General features: G+C 45.8%; 2 protein-coding genes across 6 annotated transcripts in view; both read right to left on the bottom strand.

Moving 5' to 3' along the window:
- Window positions 1-230: 230 nt before the first annotated feature.
- xaf1 (XIAP associated factor 1) lies at window positions 231-4,205 on the bottom strand. 2 transcript variants are annotated; one of them, XM_020636869.3, is made up of 7 exons: window positions 3,999-4,205; window positions 2,733-2,868; window positions 2,400-2,456; window positions 1,609-1,834; window positions 1,483-1,523; window positions 669-884; window positions 231-584 (listed from the first exon to the last, which is right to left on the bottom strand). In XM_020636869.3, the coding sequence occupies exons 1-7, from the start codon at window positions 4,034-4,036 to the stop codon at window positions 552-554; spliced, it is 747 nt and encodes a 248-aa protein (XP_020492525.2). In that variant the 5' UTR covers window positions 4,037-4,205; the 3' UTR covers window positions 231-551. The 2 variants fall into 2 exon arrangements, with proteins under 2 accessions (XP_020492525.2, XP_020492524.2); XM_020636868.3 differs by having other exon boundaries at window positions 669-887; window positions 3,999-4,173.
- A 1,847-nt stretch (window positions 4,206-6,052) lies between these two features.
- The window catches only part of LOC109986287 (endothelin-converting enzyme-like 1), a 40,590-nt gene continuing 23,535 nt past the window's right edge, over window positions 6,053-23,107 (bottom strand). For 3 of the 4 annotated variants that reach the window (XM_065960792.1, XM_065960791.1, XM_065960790.1), the window contains 11 exons: window positions 19,857-19,955; window positions 19,271-19,345; window positions 17,013-17,116; window positions 15,732-15,790; window positions 14,516-14,567; window positions 11,103-11,170; window positions 10,104-10,252; window positions 9,765-9,830; window positions 9,107-9,202; window positions 8,880-8,956; window positions 6,053-8,376 (listed from right to left, as the gene is read on the bottom strand). In XM_065960792.1, the coding sequence (XP_065816864.1) occupies window positions 8,277-8,376; window positions 8,880-8,956; window positions 9,107-9,202; window positions 9,765-9,830; window positions 10,104-10,252; window positions 11,103-11,170; window positions 14,516-14,567; window positions 15,732-15,790; window positions 17,013-17,116; window positions 19,271-19,345; window positions 19,857-19,955 (945 nt within the window). In that variant the 3' untranslated portion in view covers window positions 6,053-8,276. The remainder of the gene's footprint in view (window positions 8,377-8,879; window positions 8,957-9,106; window positions 9,203-9,764; window positions 9,831-10,103; window positions 10,253-11,102; window positions 11,171-14,515; window positions 14,568-15,731; window positions 15,791-17,012; window positions 17,117-19,270; window positions 19,346-19,856; window positions 19,956-23,107) is intronic. The other variant, XM_020636891.3, reaches the window with a different exon arrangement.

The following is a 23,107-nucleotide window of genomic DNA, read 5'->3' as shown; positions in this document are numbered from 1 at the left end:
AGAAATCTGACTCGCCATAAAATCATCTTTAATGTTCTCCTCCTCGTTGATCAGCAGCTGGAGAGACGATGCATCGTGTTAGCGAAGGTTTGACAACAGAACTGATCAAAGGTATGACACGCTAATCATGATGGCTAACGTTAGCATCAACACATTTCTATGCACTTTAAGCTACAGCCTTCCTAATAAGGTCACGTCAGAGTGGAAATGGTCGAATGACGAGACTGGTCGAATGACAAGATGTTTTTATTGGTCTCTTCACATCAGTTCCTGATCGTTACAGCAGCGACATGATGAATATAACAGTGAAGACATCATAACAGGATTTGAACTTTCCGCCTTCAGCTTGACGTCAGAGGAAACTGGTTGACGAATGAAGACGTGGAGTCGTGGAGCAAACAAGTCTTAAAAACACGTGAAACCACGTGAACCTTCCTTTAGACACAAATAAAACCCAGGATTCTGATTATAATCAAACGGTCGAACAGTTCTTAGTCTCGTCTTCCATCAGTTTGAGGACGCTGATCCACCGCGTGACGCTCTCTCTCTCTTTACCTGAAGAGGGCGTGGTTCCTGCACTTCACCTTCAAACACAAAGACGAGACAAACCCGTCAGCATTTCAACCAGGTAAGTTCAGATCTCATTGGATACCTGTCGGGGTGTTTACCTGGTGCCAGCGAAGAGTGGGGACGGGCAGAGCCAGGTGACAGTGGGGGCAGGTGCTGATCTGGTCTGGGTCTCCCCCAGGACCATTTCTCGGTCCGTTTGACAGCGAGGTCGCTCTGTAGGTGCTGCTCAGTCGAGGAGAGGCCTCGCTCTCTTCCTCGTCTTCCTCTGACTCCGCCTCTTTGTGCTCAGAGCTGGCTGGAAGAACGCGCTCCAGCTGCTTTGGGGAGTAAAAAAGTTTTAGGACAGAATTTTCAGACCTCTGACGTGCCAAGGACCCCCGTGTTGCATCCGCCTCTGGCTCGGACCTCTCTCTGGATAAATGTGAGGTTAAGGTTAGACGGCTTTAAAGAATGGCAAGGATGTTTTTGTCACATCATGACTTTAGTACTCGCTCTCGTAGAGCCGTACTTTATGTTTCCTGACTCTTAGAGGCCCGGGTGGTCTCCCCTGGTCCTGGTTCTGGTGGCTAATTTTTTATTGGTACTGCAACTCTCTGATTAGTCAGTGTGACTCATTGCAGCTGCTCGATTCTGATTGGTTCTAGTGTTTTTTTGTTTCAATTCCTCTTCTTGTCCCTAAAAATTTCCAAGATCCCGCTAGCGCCCCGTGGGGACCCCCAAGTGGGGACCCCCAAGTGGGTCAGGACCCCCCCTTTGAAACACCCTGCCTAATATCCACTGACTGTTAGCACCATGAAGGTGATTTTATCTGAGCTTGTTGATTGCAAAGGTACAACACGTGACCCAGGTGTCAGGTGTGTCCGTTAGCTTCTGGTGGCTAAACTAAGCTAACATGACTGTGAGTGTGTTTACCTCGTCTTCCTCTGCTGGCGATGAAGCTCGACCTTCCACTTCTGTGAAAAAAAGAAGAAGCATGTTCACAGTTTAGGTAAAACAAAAGTCTCCTGGACACTAGATCCGCAGGCCACTCCCCCTTACTGTTTGGTGGTAGTGTTCTGGTAGTTTGAGGGGGACCAGATGTGTTGGCGGCGTCCGAGCAGGTCAAAGCGTGCTCGGGCTGGTCCCTCAGGGTCACGTAGCGGCCACAGTCCCTGCAGTGCTTGGTGCGGCTCCCACAGACCAGGGTGTGTTCGTCCAGCTTCTTGAACGGCATCTCCAGCTCGCAGAAGTGACAGCTCTGCATGCGCTCGCCACACTCGTCAGTCTGAGTGGAGAGAGACGAGACAGACGGGTTGAAGACGAGAACGGCACTCATGGAAACAACATGAACATTGATACATTTACGTCTAGCAGCAAATCCTGATTTAACATCTCCACCTCGTGAAGCTTCCTGACAAACCGTTACACCGCGCCCGCCTGTCAATCATGTCAGCTACGCGCCTTATTGTGGATAACTCTTATCCTTCATCAAATCAAAACTGATGAGTCATCAAAACATTCACCCCCCGTACTGTGTGTGTCGATCAAGACGTGAGCTTATCGGACCTATTTGTTTTTTTGAATCAGGCTGTAAACATGTTAATCTCTGCTGTAAAATGTGTATGTGACTTCTTGTGCTTCTGCAGCCAGCCTCTAGTGGACACTCGAGGAACTGCAGGATTTTACACTTCAGCTTCATTTCTCAACACTGGAGGTTACTGCTAGCTGAAACGTTTTGTTTGATTTTCTACAGAGCCTGTTTTCTTTACTTCAGTAAAGAAGTTTTTTTTACACGTGTATCTTTACGTATTTGGGAATTGAAAGAATAAACATTTAGCTGGTCTGCTCACCTCATGATCTAACAGCTGACAACGCTCCATCCTCTGGTTGCACTTCGAGCATCTCACCTGCAGACACACGGACGAAGAGTGAACCTCCAGTGACACATCAACCAATCAATCAATAATCAATCAACCAATCAGTGAATGTATACCTGTGTGTACCAGTGAGTGTGTACCTGAGTGTGCTGTATCAGTGCGTGTGTACCTGTGTGTGTACCTGTGTGTGTACCTGTGTGTGTACCTGTGTGTGTACCTGTGTGTGTACCTGTGTGTGTACCTGTGTGTGTACCTGTGTGTGTACCTGTGTGTGTACCTGTGTGTGCTGTATCAGTGCGTGTGTACCTGTGTGTGCTGCTCCTCTCTGTGCTGGTCCAGCTGCTCTCGAGGAACCGCCTCATCACAGTCGGGACAGACGCACAGGAAGCGTCTGCAGTGAGTTTCATGCAGAGCGAAGTTAGTCTCTGCAACTGGTTTGTGGCTAAAGAGAGAGAGATAATCATTTATAAAAGTTTCTGCTTCATTAGAACTACAGGAACTTTTTCATAGATCCAGGAACTGTTAGACCCCGCCCCTTTTGATTGATTCATCCCTGCAGGAACTCTTTAAGTTCCTGGTTCCCGTTTAGAGCAACCCGTTAAGCTCCGGCTTCAGAGGAGGGACTCTCCCAGCACAAGAGTGACTTGAAAAGATACTTCTCTGTATGTTGATTGGTCGAACACGAGAGCCAATCCAGTACCAGCAACCGCCATTTTAAGATCTAACTGTAAATGTTAAACGCTGCTAAAGGCATTTAAATTGATTTTAAAAAAACAACAAAGTCCAGGCGTTACTGAGTGTTCACGTGACGGAGGAAATGCGACGCTCACGCCACTTTAAGGTTCATATCAGCTGTCACCATGGCGATGTGAATGCAGAAAGATTTAAAGTCTCCATTGTTTGTAGTTCTCTTTTAAAAGTTCCCAGGACTGTTTGTTCTTAAAACCCCTCATGTCTTCTTCTTCTTCTCTCTCGTCTTTTTGGTTTCTTTTGACCACGTTCAAATTGAATTGTGGAACCTCTTCAGCTGTTAAACATTTAAAAAGCATATTAACTATTAATATAATAAAAGGATATTTGGTCATGAGACGATAAAATATCGCGATACAAAATCGCATAATGTTTTAGCCCCTCCCCTTTCTTCCCTCGCAGCTGATCTGTCTCCTGATAGGACGAAAGTGAAAGTAAACATTTGAGTTTCTTTCCAGCTTCCAAACTAAAAGCTTTACACTGTTTATAATAAATATATATTTATATAAATATTTATTTATATAAATATGTATTTCTCCTGTAGTTAGCGAGATCAGTCTGACATCACATCTTCACTGACAGGAGTCACAGAGTCTCACAAACACAAACTGTAGTCTAAATCTCATGCCCCTGACTCGGACCTGGACCCGGACCCTGATCCTGCCGGACTTTCACTTTACTTTCAACCGGTAAAGCCTCCATGTTGCCTCCTCTCTCTAAACAGTGAACTCACTTTCTAATAATATCCACACCAGTAGAGTCCTGCTGACAGTTCAGTCTCTCTCTCTTTATAATATATAAATATATAAATAATAGTCTCACCATTGTCTGCATTGTCGAGTCCCCTCCTTCAGATCCATCAACACAATCTTTCCTCGATCAGTCTCAAACACTTCTCTCTGCTTCGACTCGCTGGAGCTGAAATGAAAGTGAAAATCTCTGCTGCACCTCAGCAGCTCGTTGTTCTGCAGGTCAGCCACAGGATGGCGCCAGAGATCTGTTTATAACGTGTCACAGCTGTTTCAGGTTTCCGTGAAGTAAAGACCCAAAGACCGTAAACCACACGGACTGAATGTCAGGGTCTTTGGTAAATAATAAGAGCGGGAAGAAAACTGTGTTTACTAAAGATGAAAACATCGACAGATAACATTTAATTCACTTTTTTTTAAACACATTCATCTTTTCAATAAATACATTCAGATTTGAGCTGAAGTGTTTTAGTTGGTGAGTCTGTTTATTCATCTATCTTCGTCTTTCCTTTACCTTAACAGTCTCACCTGTCCTCTACGGCAGGGGTGCCCAAACAGTCGATCGCGATCGACAGGTAGATCGCTGACTGATTCTCAGTCGATCGAGATGTTTAGTCAATATAAAATACAATTGTAAAATAGAAAATTGATTTCAATTTCATCTCATTGCACTGTTTCCCACACACGATACCTGTGTGGGGAGCCCAAGTATACATCCGACCTGTGTGTATTTAATTTTTCATTTATTCATGAAATTGCTGCGTGCATGAGAGCGAGCGGGGGAGCGAGAGAGAGAGAGAGCGCGCAAGAGAGAGTGCAGGCATGCGCAAGGACGTGCAGGTAAAACCAGGGGGGTAAATGTTTTACAAAAAAGTCATAAATAGAAACTATGCTACGAGTATTAAGCGCATTTGATGAAGCTGCAGCTACTTTTCTCTGCTCCTCTCTGCTGTCATGACTGTGAGCATCGCGGGGGACGAGGCACACCAACAAACAGCGCAAACGCGCACACACACACACACACACACTTGCACTGGAGCGCCAGCCACCACGCGAACCTTTTTACTTTTTACTTTTAGTGCTACAGCACACAGTTGATCCGTGATCCGTACGGACCGAGGTGGGAACACACGTGACCCGGTCAAACGGTCGGTTGGACATTACTCCGTTCACTCTCACCGTGTCTGCAGCTAATTTAACAAAAGCAACATCATCTCACAGCAGCCTGCTGTAGTCTGTGAACATCTCCACACAGATTAAAGTTGTTTGTTGTAAACTAAATTAAGGGAAAAACATATGTGATATAAATACAAACGTAATATTAAAATGTAGCTGTCGGTAAAGGCTACGGCTCACTATGTGGACTGGTAGATCTCTGCAGACTGCAACTTTAAAAGTAGATCTTGGTTCAAAAAAGGTTGGGCACCCCTGCTCTACGGAGTCTCACTGCGCCCCCTTGTAGACTGAAGGTGTAACTACATTCAAAGTATGCAGAACGAATCCTACATGCATTTTATTTGTGGACACAACAAAGTGTATCTGTCAAAGTGTTTTGGTTTAAGAAATTCTTCAAGTCATTTTAACACTTTAAATTAAAGATCACAATTTTCACTAGTAAGCTGCTTATAACGGCGGCTGTGGCTCAGTGGGAGAGTCGATTGTCTGTCAACCTGAAGGTCGTGGGGTTGGATCCCGCCGATTGGTCTGCGGCGTGTGAATGTGTGTGGATGGATGAGTTAACACTGATGGACTCTTTACTCAGCAGCTCCTCGTTAGCTGCAGCGTGCTCTGCAGACAGATCCTCGTTATGGAGGGAAAGTTCAACTCCTGCAGGTTGATGATGAACTTTTTGTCTTGTTTGTTTTGCCTCTGTTTTGCATTAAACATCATCTTTCATATTTATTTATTTATTACTTATGTTCATGTTTGGTTTTGAAGCTTTTCTGCAAACAGGAAGTGCAGCTGCAGAGGTAAACTACCACAGAGGCCAAAGGAGAGCTGGCTCACATCTGAGGATCAGAGCCTGAGAGGACACAGCTGACAACACACACAGATAATATCCAACACACATACACAAAGATAATATCCAACACACACACACACCTGAGCACAGACTGAAGCATGGGACACAGTGATCCTTTGTTTTTATTCAAACATTAAACGGTGACCAACAGAGAGGAAGAGAGAGCAGCCACATGTGGATTAGCAGCTGTAGATCCTGGCCTATGTGTGTGTGTGTGTGTGTGTATGTGTGTGTGTGTGTGTGTGTGTGTGTGTGTGCGTGTGTGTGTGTGTGTGTGTGTGTGTGTGTGTGTGTTCCTCGACATGTATCGATCACAGGTCCATGATGAGAAACATGCACGTTCTTTAAAAACAAACTGTACAGCCGTAACATCTCAGAAACTTCTCCTCAAAGACTCAACATTTTTTGTACCGGCTCTTTTATAAAAAAGTAATTTTTTTTTTGCGTACAAATCGCCGCCCTCTCTCGTATGTACACAGAGTGTTAGCTTCTCTCTGATTGGATGAAAACCTGTATGATGTCACCTCACACGCTGCGTCCACAGACGTACACAGACTGTATATAGACAGTGGATGTAGCTTCTTGGTTTTTAAAAGTCAAGCCATTGCTGCATTCTCTCTAATGGCCACTAGGGGGCGGATCTTTCTCGTTCTCTTTGTAAACTAGGTCCCGTGTCCACCTGGCGTTTTCTTTCTGAGCACCAGCGAGCAGTGAGTGTTTGCAGCAGCAGGCAGACACGTAAAGAAAAAAGCACAGCACCCAGATTTTTACAGAGTGCTCCTTTTTTGTTCTTGACAATCTTTCAAGTTTTCAGAAAGGCGTTGTTGACGTCACTGGCGCTCTTTTCAAACTGTATACGATATTCTGCGCATCTTTGCCTACTACGGGTCGTGCCCTGTGACCACATCGTCTTCGCTACGTGTCCTGACAAAGATGGAGGACAAACACCGTCCGTTTGGTTCTCAGAGTGAAGGAAAAAAACGATCTCAAATATAAAACATGCAGTAAAAAGTAACGGAACAGCGTCGGTCAAACAGCGAGCGTTGTCAATACAAGACCGTTGTCATGGAGACAGGACGAACAGACTGTGGCGCTTCTTTTCTCAGCGCACAAACGCTTCATACAAACGCTCAAGAGCTCAAAACGCCAGGTGGACACGGGGCCTTAAAATGTGTGTTTTGAGGAAGAAGCAGGATGTCAACACTGCTGCTCACACCCAGAGTCTGACTTCAAATGACGTCACCAAGGCAACATGTCAGCGTCCATCACAGACGCTTTGTGGCTTCAAACTTTTACAACAGAGGGAGGTTGAGAAGCATTGTCCATCTTTATACAGTCTATAGTACCAACACCCCCCCCCCCTGTTCTAATATGGTTTCTTCTGGTTCCGACACTCAGATAGCGAGAACAAAGATGCAAAGCGTGAGGAGATCAACGGGCGCCATGAGCTACATCAGCTTTCACAAACAGTCCAACACTGATCAGTGAAGGATCCTCTGTCCATCAGCCTCTTCCAATCGGAGGGAGTTGTTGCTGTTGATCAAGAGACGCTTTTCTTTAGGCTGAAGATTTAAAGAGACAGACATCTGAGCATCTCTCATTCAGAGCTTCACTTTGCTACAAATCCTGAGAAAAAACGTGGGCCATCTTTTTTCTTCTCCTTTAAAAAAAGTGGACGAATTTTTAAAAAACGTACAAACACTCACAGCAACAGGCAAAGGATACAACAGTCATGGTGTGTTGAATTAGTGAGGCGTTACAGTCTGAAGCCACCAGAGGGCAGCGCCACGGCACAAATCAAACTCCCAACACCACACAGAAAGAACAACACATTGACAGGCACGAGGATGCTACTGATCTCAGGTCATGTGAAAATCTGTCCTCGCCACGTTAAGGGACTGAAATCTCATTGGCTGCCCGTCTGAACTCGTCTGATTGGCTGAAGTTTTTCTGCTTGATGCCACGAAGGAGGGAAACACGTCATGAGATGTAAAAAGAATCAGCTCATCATAAAGTGAGATATCTGCTAAAATAGAAAAATAAATGATTTGAAAATAACATAGAAAAATATAACACGATGATATATATGTACATGTTTCACAGACGGCGTGCAACGTGTGACTGAAACGTGTGACTGAAACGTGTGACTGAAACGTGTGGCATGATGATGAAGAGGCGCTTTTCCTCCGGCACGCTTTAAAGGCGAGGAGAGACTTCCTGTTTCATCCTGTACTCTGATGAAGGTGACGTAGGGCAGGAGGATGTGAGTGGGCGGAGCTTCACAAAGAAGAAATCCGACCCTAAAGGTCAACAAGGCGAGCCGAGAGGTCACCAGACGGAGCATTTGTCCGAAGGGTTCATGGGCGTTCCTTTGGGACAGTGAAAGACTCGGGCGAACTCGTCAAACTGGGAAACACTGCCGATCACTCTGCAGGGAGGAAAGAGGAGGTCATTAAACATTGAGTAATGATCAGACTCATCAGAATGTAGAACGATGGACGACGTGACAGATGAAGCCAAAACATGTAGAGCTCCCCCTAATGACCGGCTGCAGTACTGACATAATCCTTTAAAACAGAAAGACGATCTTCAATTTAAATTCTTACGTGTTAGAAATGTTTTGATGAATATCTGAAACATTCTTAGTGACAGGAAGTGATCAAACGATTACTGTTTTTAATCACAGTGTGTGTGTGTATGTGTGTGTGTGTGTATGTGTGTATGTGTGTGTGTGTGTGTGTGTGTGTGTGTGTGTGTGTGTGTGTGTGTGTGTATCTGTGTGAGTGAATATGTGAGTGAATGTGTGTGTGTATGTGTGTGTGTGTGTGTGTGTGTGTGTGTGTGTGTGTGTGTGTGTGTGTATCTGTGTGAGTGAATATGTGAGTGAATGTGTGTGTGTATGTGTGTGTGTGTGTGTGTGTGTGTGTGTACCTGTAGTGCTCTGGTGCGTGTTTGTCGGTCAGCAGCTGCAGGTAGATGGACTGAGATCTTCTCTTCATGCACCAGTTCTAAAAAGACGAACACAGAAACACACCTGAGAACGGTTCCCTTTCAATAAACACTTTTTTTTACTTCAGACCTGAACCGTCATAGTCGGGAAGCTGTTGTGTCCAGTTGCTGTTGTAAATGAAAGACAGTTTAGTGGGAGGTTTCTGTACCTGTGCAAAGGCGATGAAGAGCAGCTGTTCATGAGTGTATCTGAGGCCGGGCAGGGGTCTCTCCGGGCCGTGTTCCCGCACCCACTTCTGATATGCCTGGATGAGGACGGAGAGGAAATGTGGAGACAATCAATAAAACAAGACCAGAGACTCACATGATCCCTGAACTCACATCAACTGTAGCATCAACATGAAAACAAAGCAGAGATCTTTAAATTCTCCGGCTGCAGATGTTCCTTAAAAAATCCTCGACCTTACACGCAGCGCTGCACGTTAAGATCATTCAAGATGTTCTCCCATTCAACACACACACACACACACACTCACACAGACATACACACACACACACACACACACACACACACACACACACACACACACACACACACACACACACACACACACACACACACACACACACACACACTCTGATATGAGCAGAGAAAGAGAATCGGAGTAAAACGTGGATCCTGACTCTTGGTCACTTTTTTGCTCTGGACTTTGGAGCAAACAAAGAGCTGATTGGTTTATGGAGGTTAAAGAGAGATAAAGAGACGGATCTTTGAGCTAGAAAATTAAAGAGACACGAAACTGAAGAGGAAATGTTCAGACTCAGTGAAGATACAAAACCACAACGATGCTATCAGAAGGCACTCACATAATACGACAGTTTGAGACCTCCCATGTCTGCGATGTTCTCCCCCAACGTGAGACGACCGTTTACCTAAACACATGCACACACACGCACACACACAGAGGACACGTTTCAAAGACAAGCAGTGACTGGTGACACCATGATAACATCCACAGCGTTTTACAAAATCTGAAATTTTAAATCACAAGATTTATTCTTCTCCCTGCTCTTTTCTGTACATGGGATAAAGTGTGAATTGTTTTTTTCTTTTTCCTTTTCTGTAGTGCGTTTTGACACGTACGGAACAATCAATGTGTGTGTGTGTGTGTGTGTGTGTGTGTGTGTGTGTGTGTGTAGACTCACCCTCTGGTTATAAACTGTGAAGTTGTCGTACAGCTTGACGATACATTCAGCCTTCGTCTGGAACTTTCTGTAGGAGTCTTCAGTCCACCACTGTTTGAGGTTGCCATTGCGGTCGTACTGGCCCCCTAGGGACATGAACCATTGCATCACTAAGATGAAGGGCAAAAGGGCAGGGGAGGGGGGGGGGGGGCAGCGTTAGCATGAAGAAAACACAACCTGTAACTTTCCTTTACCGTCTGAAGAGCTGCCCAGCATACCACAGGACTCAAACCACTGACTGTCCGGCCTTTCCGCTAAACCAGTCGAGGAAACTCTGAACTGTGTTCACGTTGAACTTCATATTCTCAGCCTAGTTTCCCTTCAGACGTCAGATAATGTGTGTGCTTAGCACTGTTTTAGCCATCGAGGACGGATGCTAACACTTTCCTTCTCGGGGTGGAAACGTTGACGTTATGGTTCGATCGTTTTGTTTGAGCTTTTTTTAAGCCTTCATTAGAGAGACAGGACAACGGATAGAGTAAGAAGAGAGTGGGGAACGACATGCGGGAAAAGGGTCAACAGGTTGGATTCGAACCCTGCTGCTCGCTTTGAAGACACTGCCTCTGTACATGGGGCGTGTGAACTAACCACTGACCACGTTTGGTGCAGACGCTGAAGGAGAGCGTCCGTGTCCTGAACGTATCCTGAACGTTTTGTTGCACTAACCGAACAGTCAGAGTCAAAGCTCCTCCAGTACCGGAGGGATCTGGCTTGCAGAGATTTCACACCGTCATGTTATGACTCTGATGTCTCTTAACGGGCGACGCTTCAGACAGGAAGTGAAAGTTAGAGATGGCCGTTTAAAAAAGTCTGCACTTCTAAAAAGTCATGAATGATAAAACGATGAGGGCAAGCTTCACTCTTTCTGTGCAAACTGAGGGAGTATAACTCAAAGTGGGGGAAGACGGATGAGTGTATGAGCATGGCTGGTTGCAGTGCATTATGGGTAGTTATCCTTACCCCAGTCATCATATCCATGTGTTAGCTCATGACCGATTATGGCTCCTATCCCTCCGTAGTTCAGAGACCTGGAGGAAGAGAGGATGTGAATTCATGATTTAAAGAAGACAAACATGATCTTTTCCTTTGATTTACCAGCCAATCAAACCCTTCATTGGATTTCTGCAGGTAACACACATGATGATGACTTTTCTTAAACTCCTGTACGCAGGCTGAATACTTTAATGTCAATAAAAGTATTTTAAAGCCAATGAGTTGTTTCCAGACAACGTCAGCTGTCACAAAGATGTGACCCAAAATTTTAAGTCCCACAAGACCAATGCAGAGCTGGATAAACACTGAAGCTTCAGTGTCCACCACATGGCAACCTGCGTGAGCATCGACTCTAGAGAGGAGGGGGGGGGGGGGGGGGAGAGACAGCTCTCTACAATGTTTAGAATTTAGACTGCAGTACCCATTTTAAACACTAGGTGTCAGAGTTACATATTGCTCATTAATGAAGAGAAGTGTTATGAAATGAGACAGAGAAGTGAACGAGATTGTTGGTTTTATGAGAACTGAAGAAGCTGCTCAGTGGATTTCCATTTCGTTTGGACGCTGCCTCTCTAACTGCTTCCTGTCTTTATAATATAAAGTTTGTCTGAGTGCTAAATTCTTCCCCTCAAAAACTCCATCATCCTGAAGCTCCTTTAGCATGTTTTAAAAAGCTTAAGGAGCCTCATCATATCATGAAATTGGAAATACTGACTCTCTTTATAAATTTAAATGTAAATCAGAAAAGCTACCCGGTTTTTGGATTTCCAAACTTGCTCTCTGAGATATCCAGAGTTTGTTCTGTATGCTCGCTCGCAGAGTGCCTTCAGATTGATTTGAAGTGTCTCAGAGTCATTAACGTCCGCTCGCGGGATTACTCTCCCTTGTTTTGACTCGTCGTCCTCATTGCTTATTCAGCTCAGCCAAAGCAGATGAAACAGGAGCTGCACTGGGGATCTAATTCTGGAGCCGTGTGGATCAGGTCTGTGTCGAAAGAAAGAAACTTAAAGGCACTGTGTTCAAACCGGGGACTGTAGAAGAAGTGGACGTAGCCTCCTCCTGGTTTCAAAATGTTCCACTGATTGTAAAGATAAGTACGAGTGCATCAAACATGAAGGCAGAATAACTCTTTCCATCCTGATCCATCCCAACGTTATGTCCCACCTACTATCTCTCCGTCCTCAGGTGCCCCCTCCTCGTGCTCCTGTCGCTCCCCGCCTCTCCTTGACCCCTGTTCCGAGCTGGAGCGCTGTCTGTGCGACTTGTGCAGATACAGAGAGCGATGAGGGGGCACGGCGAGGGCAGTTCACATGGCTACGTCTGAAAATGACTTTCTGACAGCCAGTCGATACGCCGCCTCACACCGAGCCCGACTTTAAACTAACTGGCTGATTGAGGCTTCATTATACTCAACGTGAAGGTGTGTGTGTGTGTGTGTGTGTGTGTGTGTGTGTGTGTGTGTGTGTGTATGTGTGTGCTTGTGCTTGTGTGTTTGTCCCCATGAAGTTATTACTTCAGTAGTCCTAACCGCCCATAAACTGTCTCACTCCCACACACACAATCACACTCTCGCACCCACCCACCCACCCACACACACACACACACACACACACACACACACACACACACACACACACACACACACACACACACACACACACACACACACACACACACACACACTCCTAACTACATCATTAATTAATATCGATCAGCATGCACGACAGCAGGTAGTGGAAATAGTAGAGAATAGCTCTAATGAAGACATAGACGTGTAGGCTAATGTTGGCTTCACAAACTGCTAATAGAGGTGTGTGTGTGTGTGTGTGTGTGTGTAATTACTCAGGGGAGTTGGTACGAGTGCAGGAGGAAGTGAAGCTATTTGTTCGTTGCTGTATGCATTGGCAGGATCCAGACGTAACACCAGCAGCAGCAGGTGAAGAGCTTTGCTTTTTATTACTTCACATGCACATTCGTCTTCTCAACCGCCACACTCAAACTTTTCCTGTTGATCTTCCACCTTCATAAAGTCTTGAGGTTTTTTAAATCATGTACGTGCCGTGTGGTCATAAACTTGGGGAGAGTTCTAACATGAGTCACAGAGAAGTTAATGTGTCCAAAATAGCAAATTACCTCGCTGCCTCTGCCTCTGTTTAAATCGTCCATCTTCTCCTCATGTTTCATGTTGTGTAAAACCTTTAGAGCAGCTTTACATGATCTCATTTATCTGATACTGGTGTCAGTAAAAACCCTCATTTCAGCCTCTGCCTGAAAGAGTTCATTTCTCTCTGTCTCTTTATGGCCCACCTCCCCACATGCCCACATTCTTCTGATTGGCCAGCTCTCCAGACGCCATTCTAGAACCAAGCATTAACCTCCAGTGTTGAAGCTGATGCTGAAGTGTAAAATCCTGCAGTTCCTGGAGTGTCCACTAGATGCTGGCTGCAGAAGCACAGGAAGTCACATCCCATTCTAAACAGCTTGTTTTTACAGCAGAGATTAACATGTTTACAGCCTGGTTCAAAAAACCATATAGGTCTGATTAGCTCATGTCTCGATCGACACACACTGTACGGGGGGGTGAATGTTTTGATGACTCATCAGTTTTGATTTGATGAAGGATAAGAGTTATTCACAATAAGCCGTGTAGCTGACATGATTGACAGGTGGGCGCGGTGTAACTGTTTGTCAGGAGTCTTATAACCCTCCTCAGCTCCAGCTCTCAGCCTGTCGTTAGGTTGACTGAAAATTAGACTGAGACAGCATTTCCAGCATGGAGACCGCCATCGATGGGATTCCAGCGCCCCCTGCAGGAACAGACGGTCACTCAGGCTTGGTCCACTATTATTTACAGTCTGTGGTGTGGGGTTGTTCACGGGGAGAACAGTCAGACTCCACAGAGCAGTCCAGCCTGACTCAGGATTCAAACCAGGAACCTTGTCACTGAGAGGTGACAGCGCTAACAGCTGTGTGCAGCTCAGAGATAAAGTGTGTTCCAAGTTAAATTGATGACTCATTTAAAGTTCTAAACAGTTTTTTTACTCTAATGTAATGCATAAATTCATCAACACAAAGAGCTTCTCTGAGAGGCAGAAATGAGACAGACGCAGACCGGGAGGCGCTCTGCTCCCATGCACCGCCAAATTACTTCACGGACTCAGATTCAGGAAGGCAACCTCTGAATGACACCTGTTCCATTAGCGGGACCTTGTTCAGTAATTGAGCTCTTGGTGGGTAGTTAAATTGGTTTAATCAGGCGTGCTGGGACTTGAGGGAAACACAGGTTTGCCAGACTAATGTCGCCTGTAATGACCTTTGTTGTTGTGGCGTGGGGATGTTGTTGCGTCCCTACAGGCGAGGACAGAATGACGGCTACTTACTGAGGGAACTCGGGGTTGTAGAGGGTGGGCTGCAGGATGCCGGCAGGAAAAACTGGAGGAGAGAAGAAAACACACGTTTGAACATCACACAGTGAGGATTCAGAGTTCAGACTGAATGACCTCGGCTGATACATAGATGGCAAGAAGTAGACGTAGAATAAAAACATATGAAACCGTCTTAAATCGTGATGTGAGGCCGCTTTAGAGGACAATGACGGAGTCTCTCTGTCTGTCAGGATGTGTCGATTTAAAGCGAAACACAAAATGGAGTCCTGGAGAACAGCTGATCACTGTCTGATGTAACCCACCGATTAGCTGCTTATGAAACTTATTCTAACGCCTCTGACGACCTACAGAAGACAAATTAGCTGGAGGTCAGACGGTGAAACATGGATGACTTTAAGGCACGTCGTCTACACTTTCCTTTGGTTCACATGCACTGCGCGCTGCACGCTGCACGCTGCACGCTGACCCTCAAGCTTTTAATCTTCAAATGTAACCTGATTCCAGATCAGCCACAGAGACTGAGGTACAAGACGAGGGCATTATTCATTATTTAGTTTAAAAACACTGAGTATGAAAATGGACGCCGTGCTGAGGAATGATGTCACAGGGTTAAAGTGAGCGACTTAAATAACTCGACCCACGGGGCTCTGACGAATGTGTTCGTCTAACTCCGGCTGTCGAGCATCAACATTGATTCTTCGGTGAGAGATACAGCAGGCATACACAGACAGCGGGCCTATCCTGGGCGAGGGTGAGGGCGAGGAGGGGAAGGAGGACGAGGAGGGTGAGGAGGGTGAGGAGGGCGAGGAGGGGAAGGAGGGCGAGGAGGGTGAGGAGGGTGAGGAGGGCGAGGAGGGGAAGGAGGGCGAGGAGGGCGAGGAGGGGAAGGAGGGCGAGGAGGGTGAGGAGGGGAAGGAGGGCGAGGAGGGTGAGATCTGTTAAAAACCGAGAAGGTGTTGCTGCTTGTTTTTCCTCCAGGGTGGGTTTAAGTACGAGAAGTGAGAGAGCGAGGGAACATGATATGAGGATGTTTGGACGCTTTATCTCTGTGAGCGTCCGTCCTGTTCGACTCGTCGTAAACACAGTGTAATTGTGTGTAACTAATGCAGTCAGGGTCGCAGAGCAGAATGACAACGGGAGACGGATGAAGAGAGTGGAATAAAGATGACGAACAAATATCAGCACGTCTGATGATGAGGCACACACTCACCCATTTGGTTCTTGTTAGGGAGGTAGTAAGCATTAAGGGCCTGAGGAGGGAGGAGCCACCTGAGGAGACACACAGGCAGAGATTTAAAGAGACACACACACACACACACACACACACACACACACACACACTCAAACACACACACACACACACACACACACACACAGACACACAGACACACACACACACACACACACACACACACACACACACACACACACACACACACACACACACACACACACACACACACACACACTAACTTCTGGAGACGCACACCAATCCTGATCAGAATCCCAAACACCTCGACGTCTATCTCGCCCTCTAAACCCCCCGGTGAGAAATATTCAGCGTGTGTGGCCTCATGGCTCAAACTGTTCGCCTCTGCATATGAAGCCGCAGACAGTTCCTTTATGGTAATCCACTTAAGCCGGACCAATCGATCGGCACAAAATCCCCCCAAACGAGCGACTCGGAGAGTCTGAGATGCCCTTGTTGTTGTAGGAGTAAGAGATGGATGGACTGTGGAGAGATAGGGGAATGGGGGGGAGGGAGGAGGAGGAGGGAGAGGAGGAGAAGGAGGAGGGAGAGTAGGAGGAAGAGGAGGAGGAGGAGGAGGAGGGACAGGAGGAGGAGGGAGAGGAGGAGGGAGAAGAGGGGGAGGATGAAGAGGAGGAGGAGGAGGGGGAGGTGCGTTTGGTTCTTTATTTATTTCCTGGTGATAAGACGGGCCTCGTGATGAGAGTTCACTTTTTGGGCGATAGAGGAGGATTGTGAGCCGTAGCTCTCGGGGCGTTGCGTGTGGCCTCGTGATACAGATGTTCTGGGACCCTTTGAATATGAATGTGACTGTAACGTGTTGTCACAGCAGAGAGGCACTTCATGCAAACATACAGGGCTGTGTGTCGAACAGAAAAAGAACCACATGTCCCAGAGCACTTTGCTGCAACCTGGCTGAGACAGATAAGTAAATCAAATGGATTTCTGTGGCGGTGTGCATCGCTCTGGTATCTGTCGGGTAAATTTAGAGGCGCATCAACAAACATGTCAAACCAGAAAGGGATTCTGGGGGACACATGTTCAGCATGTCAAACATTTCAGAGGCTCAAACATTCAAACTGGTGAGCAGGCAGCGTCCAGTGTGAGCCTCAGCTGCAGAGCTCGGGCTGGACGGAGCATCAATTAAGCATCTGTAATTGCTTTGCATCGCTCGTGTCGTCGAGCTGAGATGAAGACAGCGGCTGCAGCAGCTGAGGAGATGTGAGGAGATGTGACACTCACGTGGTTTTGTCCACCTCTTCATGGATCTTCTTCACCGACAGCTTGATGTTAAACTTGATGCTGTTGAGGATGTTCTTGAAGTACGTCTTTTCGTCCACGTCGAACTGAAAACAGAGATACAGACGAGAGTGTGACCGCTGAGAGAGAGTACAAAGGGAAACATGAGAACAGATTCAGAGATCAAACTAAGTCCTTTAACCTCCACAGAAACACGGCGCTGTAGGTCTCACGCTACCTTTCCCAGTTACTGCGTCATATTCCAGTTAACCCTTTAATTACTAACTCACTAACAGGTTGAGTCGATGGAAGAGCAGCAACGACCTGCTACGTCAAAAGTCTTGAAAGACCAAAAAACCTGCCAGCTGGTTCAGAATGTTACAAAAGTGACTTTAAAGGTAACATATTCTGTACAATCCACTTCACCATATTTCTCTAACTCTAATATGTGTCTCTAGTCCGTCTACAAACCCCCCAATGAAGAGAAACGTCCATCCTCTCCGTCTTTTACCTGCTCCACTTTTCAGAAAATGTGTGCTCAAACAGGCCGTTTGGCGATTTTCCCATCATAACATCACAAAGGGCAGTAACCCCTCCCCCAGGTGGGTGACACTCCCACAGCTAGGTGTTTGTTCTGCCCCGAGTCTGCCTTCTCACTGTAAATAATAGGACATGGAGCGAGAAAGCCCAAAACACCCAAGCCCTTCCAGAGAGGGGGCGTGGTCAGACACAGATCATTTACATTTAAAGGTACAGACACAGAAACAGTCTGTTCTGAGCAGGGCTGAAATAGAGGGGTTTATAGTCGTGATCAAATACAGGATCAGAGTGGATTTAGAACAAGAAACTTCACACACATGTTTTGAGGAGCTCTGAGACTTATTTAAACTGGTTGAAGAGGAGGAGAATATGTGACCTTTAAAGACACTCTCAGTCATGTTACCTAATTTTGAAATGACAGATTCTGTCTAAGGCAGAAACAAGAGCTCGTAGTGGACGTGTTATGATTGCTGTAGCCATGACAACGTGTCCTGCTCCTGCAGACTAAAGCCATCCACTGTAATGATTTCAGACTTTTTTCGCAGTTTAAAATTCCTTTGCAGAAAATTATCATAAAAGAAATCTCATTCGAGCTACATTTTCAACACGGCCATCCTTCAACTTGACAGTTTGCAATTCCTGCTTCTGTTGGTGCTTTTAGTGTCACGAGCCAGATGTGCTTCAGTTTGTCTAAAGTATCAAACGTGTGCAGATGTTCTGTAGCGCTAACTGTGCTCCATCGTCTGAGCAGGAAACAGCCAGAGGAGATTCAGCGTGATGTGAGGAGGAACTTTGTGCAAACAGCAATGATGCAGGAAACTTTTTCAATGCGCCTTATTAGTGACGCATGACTCATGACTTTTTCCCAGTGCATTGTGGGATACAATGATTTAACTAAAGGGCTCAACATTTTGGGCTCCATTCATTTTCTCCATAGCAGATTTGATTATTATGATGTCATAACCATCACAGGTAGACTGACCACGAGATACCTGAGTGTGAGACGATGGTTTATGCTCCTGAAGGAGACACGAGTTCGTCTGATATCAACCTTTAAGAACAACACGGTTTATTCCCGATATTGGGGAAAAGAACTACATTACCCACAACCGTAGAGTGTCACAGCAACGTCTCTGATTGGTTGAGCTCGCTGTTACCATGTTTCCTGCCCCTCTTGTGAACGGATATTAAAACATCACAAACTACAAGATATTACAATACGTGTATGGACACGACAACTAAAGTTTCACTGAAGAAGAAGAGGGCTCATTTTGTAGTTTCTTGACTCTGGAAAATAATGTTCACAGTCCTGTACCTTTGCCTTTATCTCTGTTTTGTAACGCTGTTTTAGCTCTGAATCAAATGTTTTATAGTCAGGAGTGTTGGGGTTGTCATGGTAACATGCTTCATTCTCTTTATATACAGATTTACTTTAGGAACCAGAGCCGTGATAAAAAGTGGGCGGAGCTACTGTTGAGGCAACTATAAAGGATTTAGTAATTCTCACTCATATCAGACAGCAATACAAAATGTCAAAAGAGTTTAGCTTCGTTTTGCTCACTGTGACATCATCATGACATCGGCCGTAAAAAGGGTCCAGGGTCCAGAGAGAGAGAGAGAGAGAGAGAGAGAGAGAGAGAGAGAGAGAGAGAGATAGAGAGAGACAGAGATAGAGAGAGATGGGATGTTGTGAGGACGACGTGAAATATCTCGTGACTCACCCCGTACTCGTTATCGATGAGTTCAGGTTTGAGCAGGAAGTCGGGGTAACCCGTCATCACCATCATGTGCTTCAACTGGGAGAGAAGAAGAGTGATGAAGAGGAGCATAACCCACACACGCACACACACACACGCACGCGCGCGCACGCACACACACACACACACACACACGCGCACGCACACACACACGCACACACACACACACACACACACACACACACACACACACACACACAAACACACACACACACTAATCAAGCTAACCCAATGTAACAGGATTACAGGCGGCTCTTTCTCTGCAGCAGGGCGCTCTAAAAGGATTATAACTGCAGATCGTTTGAGTATTAGGGGGGATATCTTGCCATGCAGACCCTAAACCAGGACCACAGAGAGATCTGGATTAAGCAATCCCCACTTCTCAATGTCAAGCCCTTGATGTATTCTATCACACACTTCCATCTAACCAAGCAATCAATCAAACCCTCCAGAAAGAAAGGAGTTTGCAGAGAAAGAATTAAATCCTCTGGAGGTCTTAATGGGATCTGGCGGGGACTCGTGTTTGCAGACGCTGAGCGATGCTCTCTACCTTTGCTCTGGCCGCCTCCTTGGTGGCTTCGTCCATCCAGTCCAGCTCCTGCAGCCGGAGGTCCAGGGAGTGCTTTATGTCCTCCACCAGCTCCTGAACCTGAAGAGTGAGGATTCATAGTGTTAGAGGTTTGAGCGCCCTGTAGACAACGATAGTGGATCAGTTTCTGTAACATAAAGAAAGTTTAGGGAGTTCAAGAGCCCCGAAGACGACCAGGACATCAGTTTATATCTATAACTTTATAATCCTCTGAACGCCACACGGGACGACTCAGACCATGAGAACACACACCTGCTGTTTGTAGTCACGACTCCACAGACACAAGATCTCACATAATCTCACGTGATCAAACGTGACTTCAGGAGAAAAACAAATATGGAGGATGATGGTCGTGGTCAGCTCAAACTGCTCTTCTTCAGTATTCCACTGGGCTCAGGGGTCAGGTGTGTTTATGTTCGTCGCCATGTTTGAGATCTGTTAAAGCGGTCGCTTCCCGGTCTGCTCGCTCTCATTGGCTGCTGCCGGTATTCAGTCAGAGGCAGCCCGGTCTGGAATCATAAATATCAGACATGTTGGATATTTAAGATTCCAGATCGAGGAGGCTCTGACTCGATGAGGAGCAGTAAAATAATCGTAGTGACATCACACACTGGAGGATTACTTGGATTAATATCAGGCCACGCCCCCTCCCGATCAGCAGGGGGAAACAGAGTCTAATATGGTCTGATGAGTAGCCATCTTAAGGCCGTGCTGCAAGACGTTTCATTCGTCCACTGACAGGAGCTCGTGGCTTTGTGTTCAGAGTTTTAAACCACACACAATGATCCAGATGATGGTAAATCTGTCCTGGACCAGCAGCCTCAGTGAGTCGTGATTACACACATCAGGTGTTTGTTTTGTGTTTGAATTCACAACATTAAAAATGTGACCACCACTGACCCAACGAGAAACACAAAGCATGAGTCAAATCATCCACCCATCACTGAACCTTTGATTTCACACACGGCGGTTTCATTCTCCAGCTGCAGACACCACGCAGCTTTGTTTGATGGTTCTGTATGTTTTTAACAAACATCTGCTTCATGCCTGAAATATCAACAAAAGAGAGACTTCCTCCAACTCAAATTGTTTGTTTTAAATGATCTGACAATATCAGAGGAAGGGAAAGAAAAGAAGTGGAAGTAAATTAAATGTGATTTTATTAACCAGAAGATAAACTACAAACTCAAAAGTCAGAGTCGAGGTAAAACTACAACTCCCAGTCTGCAGAGTGAAATACTGATTCCTGGTTCAGTCTTTGAGGAGAGGAAGGTAAGAGCTGCAAAGTGAATGATCTTAAAGCTCCTGTGAGGAGTTTTCTACATGATTCAGTGTTTCCCCTAGATTTACAGCGTTGGGGGGGGGTGGGGACAAGCCGACATGCCGACACGACGACACAAACACTTGAAGGAATCTTGGTGTTCATGGGTTACTTTTAATGACAGCTGTCCTTTTCTATTGGAAATGTATCCTTAAATGACTTCTTTCCCTGATTTCCGACTCTATCCACTATCCTAACTCTACAATAGAGGCACAAAAAGCCCAAAAAGAAATCTTTAAACAACTTTCACACAAAGAGGGGAGAAGTGCAGCTTTGTCCACAAGGGGACGCAAAAATCTAAATTCCTCACTTTAAAGGAGAATTGTGATCACACTCCATCAGACCGTCACTGAGCTGACGTAACTTAATGATGACGGGCTGATGACATTCACCAACATTTACGATATGTACGGACAATGTATGGAAATCGGGACATCAGTCCGACCTCATATCATGATGTCGTACTGAATTCAAACTACGACGTTGGGCTAATGACAAACTGAGCGTGGGTAATGGCGTTCCCCAGTAGACACTCTGTAGAGCTTACACAGAATCGTCCTGATAGTTTCATAATCATCCTCACTGTTGCCGTCTTCCCCCATCATCCTCTCTGTTCCTACATTCATCAGTGAGGCTCTACTAGCTTGAAGCGTTTCTGAGATTTAAACTTCATATCTGAGCAGAATCTGCAACCAGACATCGGGAGCATGGGAACTTAAATTTCAATTAAGGTGTAGAACGCTGAGAGTCATTAGCCCCCAGAAGTCGTGTAAAAGTGTCTTTATGCTTCATAGCGAGGAGCTTTGGCAGAGATTTAAAAGTTTTAAGAGAAGAAGAAGAAGAAGAGAGGCAGCTGGGTGTAAGATAAAAGCGTGGCGGGTGGACCGTGAGAGTGTGCGGAGACGATGATGAAAGGGAGATGATGGAGGGCTTAAAGAAAGAGCAGGAGGTTACAGAGGTGAGAAATCTCATTGGGAACCACATCCCCATGTCCTGCAGTGGACACGAGCTGAGATAACAATACATCGAGGGGAAGGATTAAGGTGAACCAAGAGGGGGGGATCAAAGGTGAGAGGCGGGGGATTAACAGGGAGTGACCTGGGCTGAGGGCGAAATAGAAAGAAAAGAGGTGTGAGGGAGAGGTAGTGGTGATTGACGTTGATTGAATTCCTAAATCCCAGAACAGAAATTAATCAAAATCATCTTCCCATGTCAAAAATACATCTGGATGTCTCTGCACTGCAACCAGAGAGAAAGAAAAAGTACCAGCTGCACAAAAAAGGGAGAAATATCATGAAACATGTTGTCACCATGGAGGTTTAAAGGTCCAATCAGTGAGATGTGTAGTGAGTGAAATGATAAAGTGACCTTACAATATGATCAGACTGGACTGGACTACAGTACCCATTTTAGACACTAGGTGTCAGAGATATATATTGCTCCATTAAGGATAAGAAATATTAATATATTTGCATAATTATGGGCGCGGCTGATTTTACGGGTTGGCATGTTGTAGTTATTTGCAAGAAGGCATAAGGCTGCAGCTCCATCTCTGTTTCTAGATTAAACATAGTGAAGTTAATAAGCACGGTTAAAGCCCGGTCCAACAGATGTCTGGTTTCGGGGACAGTTGGCCTTGAAAATGACAAAACTCACAAGCGTAAACAAACAATGCTGATCATGAAGTCGTTGCTGAGAGATGGCATTATAACACAGAGGAAAAGTTTGTCGAGCGCTGGAAACAACAGTTTTGTTCTGTTTACAGTCTTCTTTCATGGCGTCGTCTAGCCCCGCCCCTCTTCCTTCTAACACATCATGTCGGTCGTTTTGATTAGTCTGGTACCACCCTGCAGTCTGTCGGTCGAGTCATGGCATAAATGAATCGCTCCAC

The sequence above is a fragment of the Labrus bergylta genome, chromosome 11 (genome assembly GCF_963930695.1).
Source record: "Labrus bergylta chromosome 11, fLabBer1.1, whole genome shotgun sequence".
NCBI lineage: Eukaryota > Metazoa > Chordata > Actinopteri > Labriformes > Labridae > Labrus > Labrus bergylta.
The sequence above is the reverse complement of the archived record's forward strand: the minus strand, read 5'-3'. Positions and strand labels throughout refer to the sequence as shown.